Source organism: Amia ocellicauda, chromosome 6 (genome assembly GCF_036373705.1).
Source record: "Amia ocellicauda isolate fAmiCal2 chromosome 6, fAmiCal2.hap1, whole genome shotgun sequence".
Lineage (NCBI taxonomy): Eukaryota > Metazoa > Chordata > Actinopteri > Amiiformes > Amiidae > Amia > Amia ocellicauda.
The window spans coordinates 22,434,719-22,449,718 of NC_089855.1; the positions used below are offsets into that span (position 1 = coordinate 22,434,719).

Below are 15,000 nucleotides of genomic sequence, written 5' to 3' on the forward strand. Positions count from 1 at the left end.
AGTTAAAAGTGTCAGATAGTTAAATATGTATTTTTAATTGCAAAAATAAATTGGATTTAAGATGTTATTTGCAATTTCCACCTTCTCAAGTTACAATAATGTAATTGCTAATGAGCTAAATCCCTTCCTTAAAAAATTAATGTTTATTACAGAAAAAAAAAGCAAAATATAAGTGTAAACAAGCAAATAAAAAGAAATAAAAATAACACTGCAAATACCATTGGAAAATATATTTTCAATGTGGGTTTCAACCTCATGCGAATATTAAATAAAAGGCTTAATGAAAAGGATATTCCAATTCTGTTCGAATGTCTTCCAGACGATGCGAGAACTCCATCATATCTTCTTCTTTATGTTCCTCAAATACTTTAAGCTGGATGTCCAGTGCATCATTTTTAATAACATTCAGATGCTGTAAATGTAAAATGAGAAAGTATTTTGAAAATAGATTAGATTTTTTTAGGGTCTCTTAAGGTTTACACATCAGCTGTGATTTTATTATTCCACACCGAACAGATTCAGAATTGATGGCTGAATTCTATTTTGAATAATAAATAGGCAACATCAATCTTACATTAATATAAATGTATAATACCTGCAAACCTGTAAGCTGAAACACAAATTTCATTGTTTTTTTTGGTGTTGATGAACTCTAAAGTTATTAAAAAGTGTACACGGAAAGGAAATACTATTCTTTCCTTGTTGTACGTATTGATTCAAACATGAAACCTCTCAAACAGGATTCATAAATTATTCTGAAAGGCATTTTATAATTTTTCACTCAAGTGGACAACTAATTTAAATATTAATATACAGAGAGTCTACAGGGCACTTACCGGTAATATCTCTTTCAGTCCACAGCGCATAAATTCATTTCTGATGTGAAGCCTGAAGTCCAGATCATCAGGAGATGTAACAAGAGCATTGATGAGTTGCATACAAGCCACCTACAGCAGATAACATTGAGAAAATTTAAACTATCCAACCCAGCAATCCAGAGACAGACAGAGGAACAAAGACACACAAATATATAAATAAAAGGCTACATACTCACACACACATACATATACATACACACATATAGACATCAGTGTACATGTATTTGTTTTGTTTAAACCTTGCACGACTTTGCAGTTAAAGACAGGACATCCAATCAATTGCTTTTTAAGTCAAGTTTTCAGTGATGTTCCTAAACCTTTAAATAAATTAATTAGAGGACATTAATATAGCTTATAGATATGTGTTCCAATACAGCCATATTGTGATGTCTAACTCTGCTGTGGTCTTCATGGTCCAGGACCACCTAGTATTGCAGTGAAAAGAAGGAATTTAGGGACCAAAGGCAATGACAAGGAAGACTGCATATATATTGTTAATCCCCCAATCTCTACCCAAAGAATAGTAATCACTCTACAAAACATTCTTACTAGAGACATACAGAAGAGTTCTTGAGGAATGGTGGCTATGCCTTTTTGCATGTCATGACAAAATTACAGCTGCAAATGTTTTAATGGATCAAACCCTTCTTGATGCATTCTCAACAGTCATTTTAATTGCGTGTCATGAATGACTTTCCTTAAGTTATTATTTGTATTAAATGACATAGCTTGTACATATACTTCACAAAGTAATACGCTGGCGAGATTGTTATTAACTTTTGAATTCTTATTGATATACACATTCTGTAGATGTGACTGTGCATTTAATAAATTATCTGTATCAGAATACTTCTATCACCTTAGGATACATGTATGTTTAAAATATTATGACAAGTTATTTGTATTTAATAACTTAAAACAAAAACAAAAAACACACAGTTTTGTAGTTACCGTGTTGTAAAATTCAAATATTATGTTCAGTGTACATGAGAGAATTCCAGATCTACAAACATATGCAAAGAAACCCATCTGCTGCTGGGCTTTGGGGCAAGCTCTAACTACTTTATGTTAATATAAGCTTTTGTTGTGAGGTGGAAGTGTTCTCATGACCAGAACGTACAATTTTACTAAACTATGTTTATTAGAACACTATGGACTTCCTTGGATCTCCTGTGAAGCTCTTTGTACCCATCGCTATCCTTGAAGTTCAGGATGCCTTAATGATCACAAATAAAATTCCTTTTGTCTTGTTTTTCAAAGGCATTCTCTTTGTAAAAGAGTTTAGCATTAAAAGTTCAGATAAGCTGCCTTAGGCTTCTGTCAGTTTGTTACATTTTTAACTATGTTGTAGCTTTCCTGAAGCCTTAAGCATAATAATGATGGAAAAACAAGATTGGATGTCCAATTTAAAATCCTTGTATGACTGAGACTTTCCCATTTGGCAATTGCACCAGGAACACACACACAAGCATACACAACGAAAACATACAAAAAATAAGTTTAACAAACGCATGAATTTTTAGATTAAACATTTCAAATATAAATGTAAACCAATACCAGTTCTCCAGTAGTACATCAGAGCTCTGTCGGTGCTGAACCGTACCATACGGAAGAAATGAAGATCTGGAGCCGGGCTACATAACGATCATGTCAAGTCTATTAATCTAAACCAGTGTTTCCCAACTGGGGGTACGCGTATCCCCAGGGGTACGTGGGAAGATTTTCGAAAACGTGGAAAGAAAAAAAAAAAAAAATCAGTAGGCAGGAAAACATGTAATGAGGTCACCGTGTGAAATTTCTAGCTTATTTTGTATTTTAGTTTCCGTGTGCATTTTCTGTCACCCTGTACCTGCCAATTGACTCTCGGCTCACTCCTCCATTGCTGGGCGCTAGAGTGACTCACCATTTCATGTAACAGGAAAATAGCTTTGAGTAGAAGAAAGACACTAGCTATGGATCAATGGCAGAAAAAATACACTGTTCCAAGCAGCAACAGTGCTAGCTCCAGCTCAAGTGAACCCATGGAAAAAAAAAGTTAATAAGTCAAAGTACCATCAATTTCATGAACAGTATGTCCTCTTCGGTTTCACGTCCAAACCTAAGGAGCCGCCTCAGCCACGGTGTTTCCTCTGCAGCGGTGTGCTCTCAAATAATAGCATGAAACCAGCCCATTTACAGCGGCACCAAGCATCTTTCCCGTGTAGGTAAGACAGCAGAGTTTTTCCAAAGAAAACTATTAGAATTTAAGGGAAGTCAAGATAAATTAAAGAAAGAGACTACAGTGTCAACCAAACCATTGGAGGCCTCATATGCTGTCTCTCTACTTGTGGCTAAGTCCAAAAAGCCGTTCACAATAGCTGAGGACTGCTGCTGTTATTCTTATAGAAACAATGTTTGATAAGAAAGCAGCTGATGCACTGATGACTGTACTGTTGTCAAATAACACAGTGTGCAATAGGATCGATGGCATGGGCATTGATATTGTTGATCAAGTGGTGGAAAAGTTAAAACATTCTGATTCATTTGCTCTAAAGTTGGACGAATCAACCAATGTCAGCGGGAAGGCCCACTTGATTGCGTTTGTGCGATACAGAGACATTTCAGCAATTAATGAGCACATTCTGTTCTGCAAGAAGCTAACGGGGAGCACTACTGGTCAGGAAGTGTTTCACATTATCGACAGCTTTTTCTCAGAGCACAATCTGGATTGGAAATCCTGTACTCATGTGTGCACAGATGGTGCAGCCTCAATGACTGGGAGGGTGAAAGGATTAATTGCGCAAATAAAGAAGGTGAACCCCGATGTTGAGTGGAAACACTATCTTTCACAGGGAGGCACTGGCCAGTAAGAGAATCAGTCCCGAGTTACATGATGTTTTGAATGACGCAGTGAAAGTGATTAACCTTATCAAATCGAGGCCTCTGAATCACAGACTGTTTGAAAGGCTCAGTCATGACAGTGGGACTGAGCACCAACAGCTACTGCTTCACACCAATTTACGTTGGCTATCGCAAAGGTAAGACACTACAGAGGCTTTTTGAACTGCACAACGAAGTAAGGGTTTTTCTTTCAGAGCACTCACACCCCCTTGTGGCTGTGTTGGAGAACACAGACTGGGTAGCCCGCCTTGCCTATCTTGCGGATATGTTCAGCAAACTGAACAACCTGAATCTAACTTTGCAAGGTAAAGACGCACATTCTAAACATGTATGACAAAGTGTGGAGATTCATGAAGATGATCAAACTCTGGGAGAGGAAATGTGAAGATGGGGACATAAGTCTGCCAAACTTGACTGGGTGCGTAATCCTTTCATGACTGAAAGTACGAATAACAACATTGCTACCAGACTACAGCAACATCTGCTGGATGTGTCCTCAGACACTCAGAGACAACACTGTCACAGTTCTGGTGTGATGTAGAGAAGGAATATCCTGATTTAGGGAAACATGCACTGAATCAACTGCTGCCATTTGGATCTACATATTTATGTGAAGTGACATTTTCATCCATGACCATAATCAAGACCAAGCACAGGAACAGACTCAGCTTGGAGAAAACCCTGGTAACTGCTGTTGCCACACTGCCCCCAAGACTGACCAAGATTATGAGTGAGAGACAGGGTCAAGTTTCTCATTGATTGGTGAGTCCTCATGTTACACAAGTCTATACATATGGGTATATTGAGAGTAGGCTGCTACTATGTATATAAAATGTGATCTTTGTTTTTGTATAATTGGTTTGGACACAATGATGTGGAAAGTCATACAAATATTAAACTGAGAAATGTACGAGTATTATTATAGTAATACAATATCGTTATTCACAGGTAAATTACAGACAGATAAATAATATTGATGTTAAACGTAATTGTCAAATGTACACCTAATCTAGGAATCACACAGGAGTAAGTGTTTTGGGGGTACAGTACCCCAAAAAGGTTGGGAACCACTGATCTAAACAATGAGAACACGTTATCAGAATTGGAGTCAAATATAAATGTATGTGCATGTAATTGCAAAACTTTGAACAATTTGCATTTCACTCCATAATTATCCATTTTAAAACTATGGGACAACTTTAAAAAGCATTTCAAATACATTTAAATTGCTGTAAATCGGTAAATCTGCAAATGTTGTATTCAACCGTGTGTAAACGCTATTCCCTCTATAGATGAGCCTTCTAAATTACACCCAATTGCCATGCATTCTACTTATTTGTAATTAGGAATATCACATTTGGTTTTACATTATTGCAAATTCAAAAATGAAACTACGGTAAGTCATCATTTGTATGTGTCCCTATATCTGGATCCTTATGCTTCGAAACACATTTATCTGAAGTTCAGCCAAATGCATTAAGTCATTTTAAATGTTAAAAGCAACCATTGTTGATTAAAGCTGGGCATTAAAAAATAAACATACATTTAAATGTTAAAATTACTACTAATTCTAACTAGTCAAACCCTATAATTAAAACTGAATTTTATGATGCAAAGTCAGATTAAATTATCGATTCTCACTGTGCTAATGTAACAGTGCATAAAAAAGGAAAACAAGAGTGAACACAGAAAAATACTACTAGAGCTGTGTGAGTGGAAAAAAGCAACACTAGCAAACAAACATCCTGGCTGCTTTCTGCCACCCAGCACTAGGGTCTTCCTGGGAAAAAAACAGATACAAGGTGTATTATCAATAGCTGACTTCTCATGAGCACTAGCATTAATAACTTACAATCCCCCCAATTTAATGTAATGTGAACTAATGTGCTTCTCACACTCCCAGTTGGGCACTAAAGTCCTGAAGTTAGTTACAAATCAAAATAAAACTACAAATTAAACAAAAGCCTTGAAATCCCGACACTCTTGGTGTTACAATATACTATAAAAAGTAACAAATAATAATAAAAAAAAGCTCTTTATAAATGCAAAGCTAACCAATCTAATCATTGTTTAAGCATTTACTGTGTTGATACTGTCAGTAATATAGAATGTGTAAACATATTTGTCATATGAATAGGAATATTTTATGTATATCTTGTAAATTCTGAAGTAGGATTCCAAATCTTAGAATATTAGGTGACAAAGTGAACCATCGCTAGAAAACACTTCAAATGCTGCTAAGAATATATATGAATAAGTATATACAGGTCACACATTGGTTGATCACTTGCAAATGAAGCTTCGGTAGTCATTTAAAGGGAACGCCTGCTACTGCTGCATACAGAAAAACAAAGATTTCGTTTAACAAGAAATCTTTTTAATACTGGGATCAGTAAAATATACTCGTGGGCCAGAAGATAAACTAACTACACGCCAAGATAAGAATGGCTGTATAAATAAATAATGCCATGGTTAAAAGGGATCAGGGTTATCTATTAGTAAGTGAAAAGAATAACCCAATATATTAATAATACATAAAACGAAGCCTCCAACCCTGTGATGTTGCTTAACGGTTCCAACTCCTTGTCTTTGAGGAATTCACTTCCATTATTCTGCGAGTTTTTGTCAGGCAGTATTGGAAGCAGCACAGCTGTAACACACTCTTATACAATAGTTGAGGTCATGCGGCATCGTCATAAATAAAAGATGCCTTTTGATAAAGGCCTTGTCACATCTGGAACATCGGTCTGCACTGTACACACTGTACACAAAACACAGTCTTGCAGTTCATCCTACCTTACAGTATACAAAGTGACCTAAAAGCGTTTGAATGTAGTTATGGATAGAATTCGTTTTTTTGTAATCTCTATTGTTTATAACAAGAAAAATGCATTTATTTTGTTTTTATGTGAGAATACTAAACGATATTATCACCCTTGCTTTAGCTAAATTGTTGCACCTCTCAGATTTCAAGTTGCCTTTGATAACAACCATGATGTGATGCCTATCAAGATTAAAATATCTCAATAGAATAGGCATCTGCACAGCAAAGTGTAAGCTGATAAAGCACAGAAGGCAGATAAAGATTTGGATCCTCAGATTGTATCATTTGGGATACCAGATTGTCCAATAGTGTATGTGGAAATGACGCCTAATGACATTAGTTAAAAAGTCAATAATAATAATTGTACCTCTGCAAATTTCAGATTTTTGATCAAACTAATTGAAGCCCCCCCCCGGAACCATAATTCGGCAGCACCTCCCCCGCCCCCCGGGACCGAAGTGCCCCATTTGTGTCAGCCACTGCCCCCCCCCCGGAAGGCTGCTGTCACTGCACTGAAGTTACTGCTTTGTACAAATATGCATTTAAGCAAATGGCCCTGTCAACCAAGAGTAGGTTATTCTCAATAACTAAACTTGGGCAGTCAATCAATACAAAATTAACAATTGCTGCAAAATCTTAACCAATCTATTTTATTGAGCCTCACAATAACCTTGTTTATGTTGTTGTTCCTTAGCTGGCCATTTTTAGCACATTAACCTCTTCCACCTAATTATTTGTAAGTTAATTCAGTTGTTTGGAACACTTGAGGCTACAACTGTAGTTATAGAAAGACAAGATTCAATAGTTTGTCTAATTAAGCAAGCATTCTATGGAAAACCAGGCCACTGTGACCTATAGTCTTAACATAAACGGGGAAAAACTCCTTGACAATTGCCAAAACCTAATTTCAATGGATTTACAGTGTAGCACTATTAGTTTGATGTTCAGTTTATTAAAGTAGAATACCAAATCAGCAAAAATTACAAATTAACATACCCTAATCAACTGTATGCAATTTATTATTTTCCTGCACGTGTATAACTCACTACCATAATTGTTACCCAGGTTTTAAAGTGTATATTTAGTTGTTTTTTTCTGCATTTTTTAACTGTTCTTTTGTCTTCATATGTCCCTCTACCAAGTCTACCAAGAAAAAGGACTGTCCACATGAGAAGATGAACTGCCCGCAGAAAAACTCGACTTTCACTGGAAATGCGGAATTACTACAGGCAGATGAATAATTAATAAACAATGAAATCCCCAAAAGCTGTTTGTGTGATCTTGCATGCAGTCATTAGAGTTCTAGTTTTGACAGCACCTGGGGACCATAGCTGTGTCATACCAGTAGGAGTCAATCACACCTCAGGAAAATCATCCATTCTTAAATGCATGTACAGTCAAAGTTCTGAGTTTAGCAATAACTTCTGAGTCGCTTCGGAATCCCTCTGTTTGTAGAAGGCAGTTAAAAAAAGTAAAATTTCATTTCAAATAAAGACTTGTTAACTCAATGAAATTGCTGGAGGATGTGTGTCATGAGGGTTAAAGAGCACCCACATATTTATTGAAAGTGGCGGTTATAAATATTTCACAAGCAGCTGGAATCTTAGCCCTTATGTAGTTAAGATGTCCATTTTTCTTTATTAAATGTTTAAGTGAAGATCAATATGCTGCTGACACCTGTTTCACAAAAACTAAATTTTAAGTAGTAAATAAAGCATTGAGTAGTAACAGATATTGCTTATTTTACACTTAAATTGAGATTTCTGTATAATAAATATACGTCATAAAACTGTAACTTCTTTGATTCTGCTGATAGGTACACCAAAGCAAAAAAAAAAAAAAGAAAAAGCAGAAAGATTAATAATTCTTTACAATTCCTGGACCCACTCACTACCCTCGATTTAAAATTTCATTCTGACATTCTCATAATTGTTCCAGATGCATTTTTAAGTCGCTAAAAGAAAACAAAACTCATCAACCTTCAAAAACATTCAACCTCCCAGTCTGAGTAATGACAGCATAACCAAGGCTATAAAGGTCAGATGTTAGTTATAAAATCGACTGTAAGTGACATAAATGATCACACATGCCAAATAACTGACAACTGTAAGGTTTTTGTGTTGTCACGGCTCTGTCAAATTAAAGTGTAGGTCAGTGTCCATCATCTGAAATGTAACCCAATTCATTCTGATGGAGACAGCCAAATGGCAGCTGGTGAATTGATTGTTTTTTGTTGTGGTTGTTTCTTTTTATTAGCATTATATTTATCAATAGCCTTTCTTACGAATTGACACTATTCCCCTTCTATAACCCGACATCAGCAATCTCTATTCATAGTATACAGCTTTTATCAGCCTAGTCAAAGCTAGACAAACACTGCAGAACCGAATGGGATGTCCCTTCACTAGGATAGTCCATGGCTGGGGAATTCTCTATAAGCTATGTTACTCAGTCATCCTTAACCTGTAATATCCGGACAACTATGATCTGCAAAATGGTCTGTATGAAAAGGCCAACTCTGGTCTCTCCTTGTTCATGTAAAATATATGTTCTAATTAGGTCAATACTTAATATAGGTGCAATACTTCTGGATTTTCTGGAACATGTTTTAAGCCTAGTAACTTAAAATTTCTAGAGACCGTTGTAAAATAATGTGCCTGGTACAGACATCATTCCCACAAGTGTTCTTATGGGTCACATTCTTTAAGTTCTAGTGTATCCAAAACCTTTTCACTTACTTGCAACTGAACAGACCGATCTCGCAGACCTTCAACAATTGGGTTGAAGCGTTCAATGCTTCTCCGTTCCCCAGCTGTAGTCAAAGCGTCAAGGACCTTTTCCAAGCTAAACGAGTAAATGAAATACATGAAAGGACAGCAAAGCAAATACATATGACAAACTGATGGTTTCTACTTGTTTGTTTTTCCCTTTGTTTTAGTATCAATTTCAAACTAATAGTGCATTTATGACAAGTATGAGAGGATATTTGAGTCACCCTTGATTGATGGCTTAAGCAGAGACACTATTACCCACACATACCAAAATGATACCTATAATAGCCCTCTTAATGCACTCTATTCATTCAGAGGATGTATTGTAATTTTTCTTTACTTAATACAGTACTCCAGCAGAAGTACTACCTAGATTAGTAAGGAAGACACTGAGAGAAATAATCATATTGTGTGGGAATCATTTTTCCTAGAATATGATTTAAGAATCAAAGTAATCTCAGCAAGCACTGAAACTAAACGACATTCTGCATTGTTCAATATTAGGGATTTTGACAGGTGGTCGTGGAATCCAAGTATACATTAAATACATACATACATACTTACATGTTCTCTTCTCCAACAATACATATTGCAGACAGCAGTTTTACCACATCTGTCATCATGCTGGACTGTCTTGGATCAATCGCTCTGGCCAACAGTGATAGGCTTTTCTCTTCTCCAAGTATTCGATCCAGTCCATACTTTATTCAAAATGGAAAAAAAAAAAAAAAAACATGTATGTTAAACAAATATACAAAGTGAGAATTACATTATAAAATGGGTCCCCCATGTGTTTGTTAACATAATAATCACCAGAGCTTTTCAGGAACTGGAATAATAAACCTGGGTGGTCTAATGTAGTGTTATAATACATTGTGCTACTGGACAAACTGTAGCGTATTCCACTGGTCATCTTTTAAAAGGACTGTGGAGCTGGTCTACATCCTACTGTGTGCACTGCCATATTTAGATTTGTTGTCAGTAGTCCAATTACATTTAGTAGCATGCTTGTGTACACATATACACAGAGAGACAGTGACAGTGCATACAAAAACCCTTTCAAATATTATGGGTGTTTAGGGAGGGTTATTTGGAAAACCATTAATTAAGATGACTACAACAGTTTAAACCTTCAGAACAATGGCTCCAAATAGAGAAAGCAGGATCATTTCGCCTCAATTTTTTAAAGATACAGGCTCAGTATTTCCTGCTACCATTTCCAATCAGATCTACAGCACTGACTGTCTCACCTTAAAGCTATTTCTACAAAATTAAATATCAATAGTTGTAAAAATGTACAGTTGATTCTGTGAATCAAGCTTTTATATTACAACACCATTCCGCTAGGTTTTCACATCATGAAAATATAATGAAAAATATTCAAAACAGCCGTTTGTCAAATTAAATTATACAAAAATAAAAATAATTATATTCAGGATCTACCCAGTGTCAATTAATTAGCATAATTTGACAAGAGTGGCATTTGGCTAGACAAAAGCCTACTTGAAACTGCAACTGTAGCACATTAAAGCCTCAATTAACAAGCCTGTTAATGGTTTTAACACCTTAAACACATGGTTATTTCCAAGTTTCTTGATTCAATTGTTTAGAAGACAGTGACATCTGGTTATGAACACCTGGCAGTTAGTCACTCTAGACTGAATGTCTACCACAATGCAGAAAACTAGGAAAGGTCCCTGTTTCAGCTGTTCCAATAGATAAACAAAAGACAACACCTGTTGTTATCCTGTAATAAGAATTTCCTTGAAGTGATAATCACAATGCAACTGCTCCATTTGTGTAACTTTAACTGTACATAAACTGCTGGTGAAATCTGATTTTGAAATCATGTGCCTGTGTGTCTGTAAATGTTATTGTATCAGTATAAATATGATGTATACACTATCACACTGCCTCCAAGATATTTTACTGTTTTTGGTGACAAACCATAGCAGTGCATGATATGATTTTTTACTTTGTATATTGAAGAAGAATGTCTAATTGTGATAGTGCTCAAAAACATGTAGATAATAGAGCCAACAAGCATCATTTCGCCTGGATGACCACAAACATCTGAAATGCCTTCTCCACACAGATCAATAAGCCAATGTGATCCTGCAAGCTCCTTAGGTCGATATGAACCCGCCAGAGTGTACACAAGACCTTAGCAGAAACATTAACAGCTCACTTGAAACATTAAGTACCACCTAATATCCATCTATGTCAGAATCAACAAGCTCTTCAAAATGTAAATTAAACACGGGGAGGTTTACAACAATTCCTTTACAAGTTTACGTTGTCGTTTTGATCAAGAAACAATTGTTTTAATAATAATGCAAAATTATTTACACAAAACCACTTTTGTTTTTTTGATTGTTCTGTTACCCTAGGCTACATCTTCTAGTGTAATTAATAACGTTCTGCTCATGTTGAATTATTTTCCGAGTTCTATCAACAGCAGTAATAACAAAAGGCAGCAAATATATTTGTCTGCTTTGCAAATATCATTAGAATACTTATACAGTGTAGGACTGAAATCCTAAATTTAATGTATTCTGCTGTACATATGCATCTGTGAAGAGCATAAGCTAATTATGACCAGTCATTACAGTACCTTATTGTTCATGAAAGCCTTCAAGCATTGTATGACTTTATGCTGGCTCCTCTTGTCAATCTTCTCTTGACTGAAAGACACAAATAAATTAGGAATTGGCAATTAAATATCGAATGAAATGCAATATTTGGAATGTTATGATTTTGTTCCTTACTGTTTCTTCTGAAGTAATCTCTCCAGTGTGTCCAAAAGCAATCCCAAGCCTTCATGTCCAAAGCTCTGAACCCAACTGCAACACAAAATACATTTATAATGGCTTTCCAAATGTTATGAAGACCAAAATACAACCACAGTCTACTCAGATATCCATCGATTTATTTACTCATACAATGTGAGATAAGAGATTATCCTTTACTTCTTCAGAGATTAAGATTAACATTTAGAGTGGCTACCTGAGAATGCAACAAGGTAGTAAGAGGAATATATTGTTTATATTGTTATACACATAGTACACATTCCCCTGGTTAACACTTAATTCAATTAATGCAAAATACATTTAAAACTTTAAACATGCAGTTTGAAAATATTTAAACAAAGCCATGTTGGTAGAACAATCCATAGAGATCAATTGAGTTGATGCAATTCTACCATAAAACAAAAGGCATATAAGGCACACCAACTAAGAAATCACAGCATTATAACTCGTTATTTAATGCAGGCTTACATTATGTACATTATGGATATAAAAAACAATGTAAGTTTTACAAAAAAAGTATTACTTTAGTTTCAAAGTATACTGATATTTCCTTTCATGTGGTAAAATGCAGTCAAAGTAATAACTCTGCTATAACATTGCGAGTAAAGTTCAATTGATGTAAAAACAGAAATGGAGAAGAAAAAAAAAAGATGTTAAGCAATATGATAATGCAGTGTAAACATCTTTATATATATATATATATATATATATATATATATATATATATATATATATATATATATATATATATATAATATAAATAAAGATATACTGGATGTCAATAAGTCTTATCAGGTAAATGTTTGTTAGGCCTGTTTAGTATAGGCAAATGCAGACTTGGCGAGATTAACTTTTCCTCCTACCGTAATGACAGATTTAACTTGTTTATTTAAATCCATACAAACACAATCTCTTTTCAAAGTTTTTTTATATTTTTGTTTGGAGGGGGTGAATTTACAAAACACTTTATTTTTACCTTGAAGTGAACAGGAAAAAAAGAATTGCCTGCTACTGTGTACGAGAGATTTCAAATATTTGATATTTTAAAGTTGATTAAGATTATGTTGATGTAGGCAAAGTTAATTAGCACCAAAAACTAGCAGCTTTCACTTCATTTGGGCAAAACAAATAAATTGATTTCTGGTTTTAACTACATTTAAACCAATAAGTATTTTTATTTTAGTATGAAGAACCTATTGTCCAATGTTATTATCACTTCAAGCTACTTACAATCTTACCATGCTTATTAACATGCTTTCATTTTGGTTTAGTATGCTGTAAATGTTGCCAAAATACTCCCACCTCATAAAGTAAGGGATAATACAATGATTTATATTATCTTAAAGTTTATTTTCAAGGAATCTCTTAGGAAATAAGATTTTATCAAATCTCATTGAGTAAAATATTTTTTAAAAATAATGAAAAAAACACAAGTCAAAGAGACAAGGGAGTGCAATTTAAAATGTGATAATTAAGTCTGGCACGCTTTTTTTTTCATTTTATTTTCCTTCAGGATCTCCAGCCTGCTTCGACTTATCCTGCTGTTTAAAGACTTAAGACAACAGTAAACATACGAGTTAGGGAGGCTGATTACAGATAAACAGAATCAAGAGGATCAAAGAAACCCGACTCCAGTGAATCAGTCAATCAATCTTAATTTGCTACTTGATAATGATAAGCACTATATACAAAGTCATGTTAATATACACCAGTGTAAAATTGCTGTGGAGCAGAATAATGCAGAGATATGTGACAGGCAGGAAAATCATAATTTAAAACAGGCAATGCAATACAAAGCTGAAATCAGTGTGAAAAGTAATTATAATCATATCATGTATATCAACTGCAGACAAATTGCTTCTCAAACACAACTTATGGGTAAATGTTTATTTTTCAAGATGTACACATGATGTACACAGCTAGACTGAACTTGTGAAATCAGAAACATCAGAAGGCTATCAAACTGATGTACTACCCTCCCAAGTCATATTATCTCCATTGAAACGTTGTAGGATGAGCTTGTGAGCAGAGTGAAAATGAAAATGGCAACCACCACACACATGCTCTGGCAGATGGTGAGAAAATCAATAGACAAAAATAGAAGGCATTAAACTCCTAACGTTCTGGGACAGAACGCAGCTGTAACAAGGAGAGATTCTGAGCAAAACATATTCTCTGTTGTCTTTTGAGAATGTTCATATATTTCCACATACATTAATTTATAAAGATTTTCCTCTCTTAGTGACGTTTCAGTAAATCCCCATAATTTCTGCCATTAATGTATATAACACTTTCAGTGCAGGGAGACTGTAATAGCCTGAAGAAAATCTCCAAGATGGGACAGATAAATAAATAAATAGGCTTTTGAGCCTTTTTCAAAGCTGTCCTTCAAAATTCTGCAAGGTGAAATATAATTTATATATGAATTTTACACAAATAAAATATGTCCCCGAGTCGTTCTCAGCACAATAATAGAACACATACACAGGCACATAAACCATCTCTAAAGCTAACCTTTATGACAACATTGCTCAGGTCATGATCACTGCACACTGTCTTGTTGCCATCTGTTTAAGTATATTGTTCCATTATGCAAACTGCTTTTTGAGGGCTGACTGGTATTTTGGTATTTTGATATTTGTTCCAAATGCTCTCTAAATAACTAAAAAAAAAAAATCAGTGCTGGCGGCACGGCAAGAAAGCACCCCGAATTGCCCTGGACCTCCCTGGACCCAGAGGGAGGAAAATTACTGGGGGAGCACCTGACCTGCTGTTCTCTCCTTGACCTGCCCCCCCCCTCAATAAAATAGGAAGCGACAGGCTCCTGGTGAGGAGAG

The 15,000-nt window shown here is 35.2% G+C and overlaps 1 protein-coding gene across 2 annotated transcripts in view; it reads right to left on the bottom strand.

The window, feature by feature from the left end:
• The window catches only part of LOC136751235 (protein diaphanous homolog 3), a 371,067-nt gene that overhangs the window by 194,726 nt on the left and 161,341 nt on the right, over positions 1 to 15,000 (bottom strand). For both annotated transcript variants that reach the window (XM_066706676.1, XM_066706675.1), the window contains 6 exons: positions 12,122 to 12,196; positions 11,968 to 12,037; positions 9,918 to 10,054; positions 9,321 to 9,426; positions 837 to 947; positions 294 to 412 (listed from right to left, as the gene is read on the bottom strand). In XM_066706676.1, coding sequence (XP_066562773.1) covers positions 294 to 412; positions 837 to 947; positions 9,321 to 9,426; positions 9,918 to 10,054; positions 11,968 to 12,037; positions 12,122 to 12,196 — 618 coding nt within the window. The remainder of the gene's footprint in view (positions 1 to 293; positions 413 to 836; positions 948 to 9,320; positions 9,427 to 9,917; positions 10,055 to 11,967; positions 12,038 to 12,121; positions 12,197 to 15,000) is intronic.